Source organism: Rattus rattus, chromosome 14, assembly GCF_011064425.1.
Source record: "Rattus rattus isolate New Zealand chromosome 14, Rrattus_CSIRO_v1, whole genome shotgun sequence".
In the NCBI taxonomy this organism is placed as follows: Eukaryota; Metazoa; Chordata; class Mammalia; order Rodentia; family Muridae; genus Rattus; species Rattus rattus.
Genome location: NC_046167.1, coordinates 51,749,451 through 51,764,111, shown reverse-complemented (window position 1 = coordinate 51,764,111; position 14,661 = coordinate 51,749,451). Strand labels below are relative to the sequence as shown.

At 41.4% G+C, this 14,661-nt stretch overlaps 1 protein-coding gene and 1 pseudogene across 2 annotated transcripts in view; one reads left to right on the top strand and one right to left on the bottom strand.

Moving 5' to 3' along the window:
- Mylk4 (myosin light chain kinase family member 4) overlaps positions 1-14,661 on the top strand; it is a 74,456-nt gene that overhangs the window by 45,127 nt on the left and 14,668 nt on the right. Inside the window, exons 2-5 of one of the 2 annotated variants that reach the window (XM_032884962.1) lie at positions 8,381-8,459; positions 8,784-9,204; positions 10,432-10,721; positions 12,644-12,749. In XM_032884962.1, coding sequence (XP_032740853.1) covers positions 8,381-8,459; positions 8,784-9,204; positions 10,432-10,721; positions 12,644-12,749 — 896 coding nt within the window. The remainder of the gene's footprint in view (positions 1-8,380; positions 8,460-8,783; positions 9,205-10,431; positions 10,722-12,643; positions 12,750-14,661) is intronic. The other variant, XM_032884963.1, reaches the window with a different exon arrangement.
- LOC116883904 lies at positions 2,690-3,169 on the bottom strand (annotated as a pseudogene).

The window sequence follows — 14,661 nt, the reverse complement described above, 5'->3', positions numbered from 1 at the left end:
CAACTAGGTTTTCAAACTACTTATTTATTTACTCAATGCCATGTGCAGACTATGGAATGTGTATGGTCTATGATTCAGTTCTCTCCTTCTACTATGTGGATTCCAGGGATTCAGTCCAAGTCACCAGCAGAGTCACTTATCAGCTACCGAGTCCCCCTTACCCCTGGCCATTAGTTTTTATCTAGGCTCTTTACTTCATATACCAAGTTTAGCAACAGTTTAAAGAGCTTTGTAGCTTCTCATTGCTTTAAAATGGTAGCCGTCAAAAAGCCATTCTGCTTTGTGGGGAACATGCAGAGGGCAAGCCATTAAGAGGTTAAGCATTTTGCCCAGTTAGTCTAAGTTTAAATCTCTGATGTTCCTACTATCCCCTCCACTAAAAGACACTGTGTTCTTACCCAGGCTTTGCCAGCATATGCTACCACAGAGAGCTGCTCTGGGGGAAATGGGGGTTGATAGGACAAATGCTTGGGGTGGGAGACAGGAGGTGGAAGGATAGAATTGAGTCTAAAATAAAATGCACACTGAGAACACCAAGTGAAATGAACACTCTTAAAACTGTCTGCAGTGGAAGAAATCAAAAGCTTTATTGGGTGATAAAAATATACTGTAAACTTCATGTGCAAATCTTCCACGATTTAGTCTTGTGCTGTACCAAAACATTTACATGTAGGACTTGGTTTAATGGAAAGAGTGCAAAGCAGTGATGATTCCCTTTGAATTTGGTTTCTCGTGCACCAGCCTAGGTTCATAATTTCTTAGAAGTGACAGTGGTGGTTTTGACATGCTCAAGGGTTGTCCTGACACAGAATCCCAAGGAGATCAAAGGATACCATGGCTTATGCTTTTCAGACTTACTTTATATAAAGATCTGTAAATCTGCCCGGTCCGATTGTCCGGTGACGTTTCTCCCCATCAGCTTCACCCCTGGCTACTTATCATACTGTGACTAAGGAGCAGCCGGAAGGTCTTCAGACAGAGGACCAGAAGCATGGTTAGCGATATTGGCTTTTTTTATTTTACAATTCTCCTTGGGTACCCCATAGGCCACTTTTAAAAGGGATTTGGTGTCCCCATGGTAGTGCTTTGGATGATTTCTACTTATGTATTGTACACCTGGGTCAAGGTGAGAAAGAGGCAGGAAGAAGCTTTTAGGTACTCTGTCCTGGATGGGAGTGAGGGATTAGCACCTGATAACTAAAATGGGCTTGGGGGAGAGGAAGGACAGACTGGTGGATTACAGGGTTTGCAGGATGTTATATTCACACACTGTGAGTGGGGATGAGAGGACTTCAGGGTCTGGGACCCACCTCCTTTACTACTACTTTTATTAGAACTGTTAAGAACAGGGACCTGGCATTCAGAGCCAAGATTTTTTGAAGCAAATGAAGGCAGATGTGGAGGTGGGGTAGCATGCAGAAAAGTCATCTTCTGAGAGAAAAGCAACCAAGGCAAAGGGCTCTGTTTTCTCTGTAACTAATTTTTTAAAATCTTATTTTTAATGATGGTTTTTAAATGCTTTAACCTCCCTTGTAGCCCACTACCAACCAGAGGTAGTGGAAAAGAAAGGACATGGGAGAAGTGGACCTGTTTAGAAAAGTTCTTTGGAGCAACTTCTATATGTGTTGTCTGGAAATCGGCAGTTCAGTTCACAGGTTAGCAGGCAGTAGCAGCTTAATCCACTGGCAAATACTTCATGAGTATAAAAGCAGTCTAATTCTGTAGAGTTGGGATAGCAACAGTGGTGACAGGACCTAGTAGGGACAGCCAGGCTTTAGCCTTGGCTGGAGTCAGCAGGAGGGACCAAGAGGAGGACCAGGAGGGACACCAGGAGAAGTTCTTGGCTATGCCTCTCTTAGGGAACAAAGATCAGTGAAGATGAGAGACCCACAAGTGTTGCACAGCGAGCTGTACCAGGAACCAAGCTCTGTCTCTGTCACTCTTTAAGTCCTATTCATGCCCTCCAAACATGACAGGCCTTGCCTCAGTATATACATTCAATCAGCCTGATTCCACAGAGTCCCAACAAATGGAGCTCAATTACGTAATGTAAGGTGGACTGATACATGTGTGTCCTTAGCAAAGAATCCTTAATCATGTGTCCTTTCACATGCTTGCTTTAGCAGAGCATTCTCTCTCCTGTGTCTGCTTCAGTGAAACCTTCCTTCATGAGCCTGACTTAGTCTTTCACCTGTGTCTCCACTTCAGGAAAATGTTCCTTCACATGTCTGCCCCATCAAAACACCATCCAACACAACTGACTCTCCAAAGAGCCCTTAGGTTTCCACTTAAATTCTCTTTTGGGAGGGCGGAAGTAGAAAGAAATATGAGGAGGGTGAGAGAACTGGCTTCTCTTCCAGAGGACCTGGGTTCAATTCCTAGGACCCACCTGAGATTTAACAACATAACTCCAGTTCCCAAGGATCTAATACCTACTTCTGGCCTTCTTGGGTTCCTGGCACACGTGTAGTATACACACATATACCCAGGTAAGATATTCATACACATAAAGCAAAAATAAGTTCATTTTTAGAAAGAAATGTGGATCTTTTATAATGTATCTCATCATCGATCAGCCCATCAATCTGGTATAAGATATGCATACTAAGTACCCAGTGGGATTAAATATCAAGGTAAAAACTTATAGTTTGCTTGTTTTGTTTTTTTTTTTTTCAGTTCCTTCTTTTTATTAAGTCATATACAACTCCTTGTCTTCTGGTTTGTTGAACAGTAAGTCAGACAACACTTGCCACAGTAGTGCCTGTCAAAGCGGCTACCCATGACAACTCCAGCACTACATTCACCAGAAGGACATTCCCAATGAAGTCCGCTGATTTTGCCATTTTCATCCACCTTATAGTATTTCAGCACAGCCAACTTGACCTTCTTCCTCCTATGCTTCCTCTTCTTGGGGGTGGGGTACACTTCTTCTTCCTTTCCTTAGCTCCACCACGTCTCAGCACGAGATGAGCATGGACTCCTTTTGAATGTTGTAGTCAGACAAAGTACGGCCGTCTTCCAGCTGCTTACCAGCAAAGACCAACCTCTGCTCATCAGGAGGAGTTCCTTCCTTATCCTGGATCTTGGCCTTTACATGTTCTATAGTGTCCGAGGGTTCACCCTCGAGTGTGATGGTCTTCCCCGTATGGGTCTTCACAAAAATCTGCATCGTGGCGGTTGCTCCACCCACAATGGCGGATCGGAAAAGCTAGTTTGCTTGTTTTAAACTGTTTTTTTTTTTCCCTAAAATTGCCAGAGTTAGGCTAGATAACAGCGTGGGGGGGGGCGTTCATAGCTGTAACTGTAGCCTGTACCCCAGTAAAGGTAGAGTAGATACTGGGGGTCTACGCTCTGTACTCTGTGGCCAGCCCCAGTCACTGGTCTTTCAAAACTGCTCCAGACATCCTATCCATGTGGGCTCTGGGCTCTGGGCTTGTTTAGCATGCAGGAGGTCCTAAGTTTAACTTTCAATGAAAGAAAAAAGACAAGAAGAAAAGGAAAGAAAGAAAACAAAAGGCCTTTGTCAGCAAGGAACAGCCAAAGAAGATGGTTGGACCAATATTATGCTACTCTGTTTTTTTCTGCTGGAGAAGACTGAAGAATGAAGTTTTTTTTCTTTCTTCAAAAATTGGAACTTAAACAGCAGTCTACATTGTATTTTAATCTATCTTCATTGACAGATGGTATAATTAGACTTCACTGAACCGGCAGCCTTAACGTCAGACCCCTGAAGTCCAGTTTTCATGGTTCTGAACGAAGCACTGTTCCCTGATTTGTGGACACATCCACCGGCTTTCCTTTTCCGGGCAGAGTTATTTACTCAGGTGACTGATTCTGCTTGATGTCATCCACAGCTCAGGGAGGAGCCACTCCCTTGCTTCTGAGGTCAAGGCCAACACTTTCCCTCCTAGATTCCATCAGTGAGACCCAGTCCTAGCTTACCTCATGCCAGTTGCCAGAGCCAACAACGCGGGCTGTGCTGTGTGTGAGAGAGAGGTCCTCCTGTCTGACCAGAGACACAGGGCATTTTCTTTGTTTTGTGCAACAAGAATTTGAGAGCATCTGCAGATCAAGAGAAATAGATTTGCTTACAAATGATCTCTAAAATTAATCTTTCATCTGACTGGCGAGATGGCTCAGCAGATAACGGCACTCTCTAACAAGAATGGTTTCCTGTGCTCAGTTTCCAGAGCCCACGTGGTTGAAGGAGAGAATCAACTCCAGCAAGCTGCCCTCCGACCTCCACACTCTGCTGGAAAACCCTCACTGCAAACAAACAATAGACATAAAGTATTAAGATCAATCTTTTATACTCAAATAGAAAAATGTAGGTTCCTTTATTTTTCTAAAAAAAAAAATCCTCTTTATATTCAGGAATTATTGATTCTCAATTCTCCCATTAAGAGCCTAATTAAAATGTAACAAAGTCATTTTAGATCGTTATAATTTTGTTTTTATATTACTAGACATTGGGTTAAAATTACCAGAAAGTGCTCTCCATGGCATTGCCATAGCAACAAAATACAAAGCCACTATTCGAGGCCCAGCCTTGGTCATGGTCCATGCGTGGCGTTATAAATTTCTGTTCTGAAGCAACTATACTCCCCAAATGCAGGGGTAGAACTGTCATGTAACATTTTGTTCTGAAGTGAAGCAGTGGATATGAGTGTCAGGGACGCTTCGAGATGGTCCCCAGGGAAGCCTTGCTTTCCCGTGTCACGGTCTAATGGCAGAACGCTCCCACTCTGGTAGACCCATTCCCATAAGTGCTTCCTTCCTTCACTGCACCTTGCTGTCCTGGGCAATTTTTTAGAGCCCCAAAAACTCTTCTTCAGGTGCTAGAGAAACAAAAATAGAGTATTCCATTGGAACATTCCCAATTGGAGGACAGTAGCCCAACACAATATTGTGAAGGTCTAGTGTAGTTTCACTTTTACTGTAATGGTTAAGGTTAAAGCCATTTTAGAATTGATTTGAGGAGACAGGGAGGGGAGTTCAGGGCAGGAACTATGGGGGGAGGGAGACCTGGAGGAGGGGAGTAGAGATGGGGAAGTAAGTGAATAAATAAATTAACAGAAGAAAAAGGATAGTGTTTATTGACTGGAATGAAAGAAGGAGCAGGCACAAGTTGCCCTGGGGGGTTAACTTCCCTTTCGTCATCCCTCACTTCTGAGAGAGTTTGGATGTGGCCCTGAAGCAGGTTTGAAGTACAGGACAAAAAGGAACTCATGCCCAGGCATTGGGTGCCCACCAAAGTGCATGGTTGGCTCCTATGGCGAGTGATGCCCATGTCACTGTAGAGGTGACATGGTGTGATGTGTGTGATAAGCATTGATAATGAAGGTGGGCATGCTTGTTCTTAGAGACATTTACTATAGTGACTCATAAGTCACGTTTGCCCAATTCTGTTAATGAACGTTATAAAATATGTAAAATATAAATATGAAAAGAGTTGTTGTAAAAGGAACTGGTCGAAACTGGCAAAGGTGCCCATATGACAATTCATACATGTTTTTTGAATGATGAATAAATGAAGCTGAGTGAAATGAGCTCTTTTGTTCCTCTCGGGAATCCAACAGAGGAGCAGAATCCTGAAGAGGCTTCCTCCCTTGCGGGATGATGGGAACGGTTTTAGGAATGTCTGGTTTAACAGCACTTATCCTGACTAGGACATTCCTAAGAAACAAATGTCATTTCTGGATGACAAAATGTATCCGTAGACCTGTGTCCTATTTTAGGAACTCCTGTGGAGGAATAAAGATGCAAAATGAGAAGGCTTTGGAATGAAGGCCCGCAAGGTTGCTAAGTGCAGAGAGGAAAAGAGATACTTCCGCTTATTAGAGATGCTTCGGTTCAAAGTTCCTCTAGATGTCAGTATTACATAGGGAAAGGAAACCATAAACAGCCTGTGGCCATGAATGGAGGCCTTGCATTATTTAAATGGTAAAACATGTGTGGCACGTAATTACAATATGTCCTGCTCGGTGACTGGCTCCTGTGCCTTCAGCGCCGACAGTTTCTGCCCTTAGCTAGGCCAGACTGTCTGACCAGCATGGGCACAACAGGCTCACTTTTGCCACCAAAAAGTGATACCTGTGGTTCGGCTGGCTTTACAGTTATGTAGCCAAACTCTTACTTTCCCACATTTTGACGGGTTGGAATAAATACACTAGGTTTTCATCGTTAAGCTCACTTTTGCTCTTACTGTAGCATTTATGCCAGAGGTTAAATCATAAAATATGTTGCCTACCAACACTCCAGACATATGCATTTCAGAAGAAAAATTACCAAGAGACAAATATAAAATGCCACCAACACAATTTGTTAGACTGCCCTATTTGACCTTCAGAATTAAAGTTAAATTATCTCTTTCTCTCCTCTTCCGTGTTAATTCTAATCTTTTAACTAAGGAACACATACATCTTTCTCACTGTGCTAATGCTTTTGTTTTGTTACACTCTTTTTACTCCATGTGCCTACTCTGCAGGATACCCCAAACTGTATTAGCTACACAGGTTGGCCAAAATCCCTTTCAGTTCCAGAAAAACAGTACAGAATATGCTGTCATTAGAGCACAGACAAAACAGAGAAATAAATTACAATCCTGACTTCATTATAAAAATATGGTTGATAGTCTCTCTCAAAGAGTTTCTGAGAACCACAAGTGAGTTAGCCATGCAAAGTGCATTGAAGAATTTCTCACAGACTGTCTGTGCCCAGTATGATAGCTATCACTATCCTCTTCATCATCATTGTCTCCATCATCATGACCACATCATTACACTGCCACCACGGCCACCACCACCACTGCCACCACCACTGCCACCACCACCACCACTGCCACCACCTGCCACCACTGCCTCCACTATCACTACCACTGCCACCACCACCACTGCCACCACTACTGCCACTGCCACCACTGCCTCCACCATCACTACCACTGCCACCACCACCACTGCCACCACCACCACTGCCACCACTGCCACCACCACCACTGCCACCACTGCCACCATTGCCACTGCCACCACTGCCACCACCACCACCACTGCCACCACCACCACCGCCACCATCACCACCACTTAGTGATGTCTCTGGTCTAAGCACCATGGCCATAGTAAACCCACCATCTAGTAGGAAATAGATTATCAAAAACAGTTTGGTGAAGCGTTACAAGGAACACTGCTATTGTATAAGTACCAACTTCTGTGCCCACATACAAAAGTAGCAACTGGCTTCGCTCAAGGAAATTACTTTTTTTTCCTGCTCTCTCTGTGTTTGCACTTAAAAGTGAGAGGCTTTCTATAGCTTTGACCTCCGACCTTGGCTTTCTATGAATGTACTAAATGTGCTTCTGTGTTGTGAGGTGCCTTTGTCTTAATCCCGACACTCTGCACTTTTGTGATATTTCATATTTGCAGAACTCCTGGGGCAAATAATCTTTTGTTCCGAAGAGGAGGGACTGATTTCCTGTGGCATCACAGGGTTTTGTCAATTTGTAATGTATAGCTTAGAATTTGTGTACATTAGGCTGATGTCACCTGTCACATGGTATGTGGAAGGGTTTGTTAAGCTAACCTGGGGATTATGAGAACGTTTAGTTGCTTGGGAGAAAGGCATCGTCTAGGGGCAGGAAAAGCCCATTGTTATGAAGCCCACTGCCTTCATGTCTTTGTAGTTTAGAAATCTCTCTCACATATAGTCTCTGGTCTTTATTCCATTTATATGTGAGGCAAACATAGACAGCTAAAGTGGAGGTCAAGGTAGGCCAACACATCATCCATTCCCCATAATGACGTGATGATGTTGGGTTACCTTCTCCACACCATGACAGAGCTGCAGAGTATCTTTGAAAGCAGTGATCTCGTTTTCATTGATATGCTTAGACAGGGTTCCACTAATTCAGATTATTTTATACTTTACATCACTATTAGTTTCTTTTTCTTAGATACTTTTGCCATCCATGTTTGAATTATATAATATATTAGTTTCAACTTGGAAAAAAATTCCCCTTATTCCTGAGGAAATGTAGTACTCTTTGGAGATATTTTGATTTATTAATATTGTTTTAAATTAAAGACATTTAAGACAAGAATAGAGTTGACATATTTTTGCACATCAGGTAAATATAGTCGGTAATAATGTATTGTGCACTGTAAAAATAATTAAGAAGTTAAATTTCAATTGTCTGAAGTCGGTTTATTTGGCCCTCACTTCTGGAAGGCAGGTTTCTCTTGGTTGGGAGAGCCAAGGTGTAATGCTGAACCTTCGTTGTGTTATAATGCTTCTCACATGAAGAATTGGATAAGCTGTGTTGATAGTGCTGAAGCTAATCAGTATGTACACTGTTGGTAACCTCAATTGCTTGATTGTGCACCCACAGGCTGAGGAAAATGTGTGGTCCAACCACACACTAAACGAAAGGACAATTGTCAGAGGAGGAAGGACATCAGCCCTCACAGGTAACATCTTAGGAGATTTACTAGTTATGGAGAAAGTTCTGTTGTTACTTTTAGTCGGGTGAAATCACACATTCCTGAATCCTGTAGAAAGTAGTGCTGCTTTATTAATATCTTTATCTGATTGGGTTTGGCCATACCTCTGACAAATAAGAAAATCTCTTGACATGCAGTTCTCAGTCAGCTGAGCATATTTCATTCTGCTTTGCTTCTGAAAGCCTGAATCTACTGTTAAAAAGGATCCAGAGAGGTGCCATTAAATAAAGCCAAAATTAAATTCTCCATGTACGTTCTTCATGAAAATGTTTTGTGTTCTGTGGCTTCTAGAGAGACCTGACCAGAAAGACCAATTCTCTTCTGAGAAAGAAAAGATTACCAAACTCAACAAGAAAAATGCAGAGAAGACCAGTGGCTCAGAAGTGCAAAGGACTTGCGTCATATGTCACGTGGAAAGACAAGACAAGATAGAATTTGTTCAGAGGAATACCACAGAGCTAAGAGAGTATGCAGGTACAAAAGATGCTTCATGCATGGAAAGTCTGGAGAAACAAGAAAGCAACAGCCTGGGCTATAAACAAGACACTGAAGATAACAATGGAGGGGAAAATGGGATTCCTTCTAAGGAAGATTCCAGAGAAATAGAAGCTGAGAACAGAGCTTCAACAGCTGCAAGTGGAACAGTGCTGGACAAACACTCAACTGAAAGCCAGCACACTGAGGACATGAATGGTGGCCAATCTCATGAAAGGTACTGTTGCAGGATTACACATCTACAATTGGTGTGTCTTACAGCTCTTTGTGCTGTGATATTTGAGCCCATTCTGAAAGAAAAATGACAGTTTTAAAGGCAATGTTTAAAACCTACACTTCTATCGTACATTAAGTTTTCGTGGCTACATTTTACTATTATTCTATTTCTCTTTCTTCTTGCCAATATTTTCAGTCATTTCTCTTCTTCATTTTCCCCTTCTTCCTTCCCTTCCTTCCTTCCTTTCTTTCCTTCCTTCCTCCCTCCCTCTCTCCATCTCTCAGCCCCTATCTTCCTTCTTTTCTACTGGGGGTAGAGCTAAGCCTGCGCTTCCTCCATGAGCCCCATCTGATTGTTTCTAAGTCTTAACATCAACACCAAGATCACTATTTTTAATATTTCCAGCAATCAGTACTCTTTAAAGGCCAAGTAAAAAAGTTTTGTCATTTTTTAAAAAGCATATTCTTTCTATGGCTAAGAATCAAGTAATGATTATGTTGAATGTAAATTAAAAATCCAACCTGAAAGACTTGGCCTAATCTATTATGCAATGGTGGTTTCTTGCCTAAGAGAGACAGTAGGCTCTAGTATTGTAGGAAGTAGATAATTGACTGAGTTTCTTCCTTAAAATTAAAATTATGAAGTATCAAGTACAAACTCAGGGATTTTTGTATCCAATTAAACTTAGCTGCTCTAAGCATGACTGTATATTTGGAATAAAGAAATTTAAGCAGCTCTGATGTCTTTAAGACATGATTATTACTTAGTTTTAGTATAGAGCATTTGAAATTAATATTGAGCAAATATAATTTGCAATATGTTAATCAGGATTGTTATTAAAGTCCATCACTATAAGATGTGCTTAGAAAGACCTGTACCTGCCAAAACACGCTAATTAAGACTATTCTTCCACCAGTAATGGCTCTTCAGTGGCTGTCAATCTTTAGAGAGATTATTGCTTCGTTTCTATAATTTCTCTCTTCTATTGAGTTAGGTTTCATAAATGACAACTTTAGGGCTCACAGTGAGGTCTTTGGAAGACTCTCTGTGTCTGGCAATCTACTTAGATTTGATGCCCTCAGCGGCTGGACTGGCTGTCTCTGTGTCACCGAGCACATTGTCTTCCCCAGACACTGTCATAAGGAAGTATCAGTTCCCAAAGAGTTTTGATGATCTGAACATTTTCCCTTGAATCCTTGAAAACTGCAAATGTATTTTATTTTCCAGGTCCATCAGTAATGTAAAGACCATGTCCACACCAGGAATCCTTGGAAATTCAGCATCAGGACCCACTCTCCAGAATGCTGACCAGACAGAGTCTACGGGCAGCAGTAAGCGCAGGGTGGCAGAGGAGTGCTTCCTGAGTGAGGACAACAAAAAGAGCAGAATAGATGTAGTGGGTGCAGGGGAAGAGTCCATGCCCAGGACAGAGGGAAACAGACAAGCCAGGAGCCGGGACGACAGACTCCAGGATGGAATGACCACCTCGAGAGAGCAAGACCCGGCGGTCCAACTGGGTAGGAAACGGCCTTTTGTTCTGGGCTTTTAAAGCTTTCTAACGATCCCCAGCAAGGATCCAACTTATCTGCTCTTATCCTAACAGCTTTAAGGAGACATATGTCATATGAATGCCATTTTATGTTTAGCTTAAACACTCTTTGCACAGGCAAGAGAAATAGCCCTGTCTGTCTGCCTGTCTGTCTGTCTGTCTGTCTATCCATTTATATCTGTCACTGATTTGTTATCTGCCTATCATCTATTTATTATCTATCTTCTCTATCTATCTCTCTCTCTATCTATCAATCTATCTATCTATCTATCTATCTATCTATCTTCTATTATCTATTTTAGGTATGTATGAATATTATATAATACACACACACACATATATATATATGTATATATATGTATATATAATGTCTATAAATATGTGTGCTGAGGGTATGCACCTGTACAGTGTAGAGGCCAGAGAAGGGCATCAAGTGTCCTGAGCTATCCTACCATATTCCTTTGAGACCAAAGCTTGGCCTGTGGCCATAATATTGAGTTTCCAGGCACATTGCTAGACTTTTTACTTGGATCCTAGTGATCCAAACTCAGGCCTTAGGTTTGCACACAAAGCTCTCTTACCCACCGAGATATCATCCCAGCCTGAATAAAATCTGAAGCAATGAATGCTTCCTGAAGGATTCTCTCATGATTTTTTCCAAGTATTTTTACGGCATGAGAGTAAACGTTTACATCAAATTAGATTCCAAGAGATTTGGGTTATCTGAACATAAAAGTGCTAAATTAATTAAACATAATTAACATTACTATTTAGTAGTATACTTAGAACAAGATAAGTGCTCAGGGAATATGTATTGGATAAATGCCAAATTTAAAGAACTTAGCCAGACAGTGGTGGCCTGCACCTTTAATTCTAGCACTCAGGAGGCAGAGATGGATCTCTGAGTTCAAGGATGTCCAAGGCTACACAGAGAAATAAATCCTGTCTTAAAAAAATTAAACGAATGAATGAATTAGTTAGTAAAATGAGGAACATAACACTTTCTACTCTCTTCTCTTTATACCCTTGCTGAATGTACATAGTAGCTGTCTTACTAATTAAATGGGGATGAGCAAATTCATGAACAGCAATGGTCATGGGAAAATATGAAGACAATTAGGAGAACTATTATTGAGAACTATTATTAAGTAGCTATTTATGTTAGGATCCATGTCGATGTGGACTAACACTTAAATATATATGGTAGAAGGTGAAAAGTGGGAGAAATTGGATAGCTGTAGGATATGACTTACATAGTTTTATTGGGTGTTTTATATCCATTCAGCTGGGGAAAATTCAACTCTGCACTTTAAATGCCGCTGAAATAAAGACTAAAACATGTTTTAAAAGAGTAATATACAATATCAAATATTTCATCAACATAAGGAAATAATTCATGTTTCTCCCCCTTTCCTCTATGATTTAATTAAAATATGAATTATACAGGATCCTTTCCCAAAAAGATGGATCAATTAATTTCTCATAGTCAAAAGAAAAATGGTCCTAGGCTTGGAAGCATACAAGAAAAAAATAATCGAGGTTCTGGAGATCAGACCAAGAATCTCATCTATACTAGGAAATATGCATAAGCATCAGCCCCAGAAATATGACTGTCTTGGACTTGGAACTTCAGATTTCTTGCTGTTTTGCATTGTCTAAAAGTGACCATAAAGAGTTTGTGAATGACATTTCTTGTCAAAGACACCAGATAACATATTCTTGAGTTCAAGTCCATTCATACATGAAATGGAAATTTATATCTAGCAATAAGACAGGTGGCCAATTGTGTTTCCATTTTACATGAGTAGATTTTTACTCTTAGACATGCTGCTTGGTACTGAAAGGAGGTCAGACTTCTTGATGGACAACCCCTCTCTTCTCATCTTACAGATGACGTCCCTGCTCCTGCTGCCCCATTTGATCATCGCATTGTAATGGCCAAACATGCTGCAGTTGACAGTCTGTACTCTGTGAGCAAATCCGAGATTCTAGGAGGGTGAGTGAAGCTCTGCTTGAACAGCTGCCCCTCAGGAAAAACAGGGAACCTTCCTGAGGCAGAGTCCAAGATGCAGAAATGTTTGCTGCTCTTGACTTGAGAACTACAAACACTAAGAACAAACATTTCAAAAGGTTTTTTTTAACTTTTTTGAAAAATATCATCAGTCTCATAAGGTTGACATGGTGACTATATTTCTCATTTAACAACTGCTTTATTTGCTGTGTCATAAAGTCTGAGAGTAGAAAAAAAATCCAGTGTGAGTTACTAGAAGATCCAGTATCTGTCTGAAGCCAGGTTTAACTCCTAGGTGAAATGCACTCTCAGTGGCATGGATTTCACCTTTCTTTCATTCTTGCTGGCTTTCCATTCCTACTGTTTTGGGTTTAATTGCTATTTCTACCAAGTACAGGTCATTAGTTAACAGTAAAGTGTTAGTAGGAGATATGCTAGCAGTAAAGTGTTCATTACACAATAGCTTATCTTTTACTTGGAGGAGATATTGAAACAGGTCAAATACCACTGGATTCTCAGCAGTTTTCCTGGGTTTATCTTCTCTGAGGTGTTAGGATACTTACATGGCAATGATGTCATTTGGGTTAAACATCTCTCCCAATGTGTATAAGAGACTATAGGCTACTAAGTGGCATTATTGGGAGATGGTGGCACCTTTAGGAGGTGGGGCAAATCTAAATGAAATTAGGCAACTAGGAGTATGTCCTTGAAGGGAGTAGTGGAAACTCTGGCTTCTCATTCTTTTCTACCCTTTGCTTCCCGGCTGCCATGAAGTCCACAGCTCTTCTACTGCCATGATGTGCTGTGCTGCTGCATGCCCAAAGCACCAAGTCTGGGTGACCATAGGCTGAACCCCCTGAACCCAGGAGTCAAAGCAAACCCTTCTTCCCTTAGGCTAACTTGTGTATACCTCATGTCTGTGTTCAGCTAGCCTGAGTCTAGTGTTCTGGCATGGATCCTATGTGATGGGTTCAGTATCAATGTCCTTCCAGAATAAACCATGTGAGAGCTTTAGCATGGAGAGATCACTGGGATCAGACAGTGAAGGGACATCACGGCTGACCAGGCACTTACCATATTAATGCTAATGAGGAAAAAAGACATTCCCTTAATCATGGTTACATGGGAAGTACTTGAAGGGCCCATGTTCATGTGTGCCAGCACAGAGGGCCACTACAGTGAGTGTTGGAATCAAAGTAGCCACTTATGTACACTCATAGCAATGCAGAGTGATTTGGAGTTAACCCTGTACATGTCAAACATGATCACACTGATCTCTGTAGGTGACAGGGATACGGTCTTTTTCTGGTTCACTATGTTGTTATGGAAGACTCCTTTTCCATTTTTGTTATGAAAGCTACCATGCACAGAGCAAAGACCTATGTCCTACCTTACTTTATTAAATAAGTATTAGGGGAAGCAAATCAAGTTGCCCATGTGTATGCACTTCTGAATGCAGTTACATAAGTGAGAAGCTATAGTATTCTGTTTTCTTTTATAATCAAATACTGAGACTGGGTACTTTTTGATGACACAAGGTTAGTTAGTCTACAGTTCTGGAGAATTTATAATATGTTACCAGCGTCACTTGGCTATGGTGAAAGGCCCTGCATAATATCATAGTCGATCATGGAGAGAGAGAGAGAGAGAGAGAGAGAGAGAGAGAGAGAGAGAGAGAGAGAGAGAGAGAGAGGAAGGAGAAGACAAAGGAAGAGAGAGAGGGAGGGAGAGAGAGAGATAGAGAGACAGAGCAGGGACAGAGATAGAGAATGACTCCTATAGAACTGGAAGCCATAGAGCAATTGGAGTTTGCTGTGTAACTACTCTTTCTTGAGAACTAACTAGGGCACAATAAGAACTGTATCAATCCATTCCAAGGACCTCTAGTGACACAGTT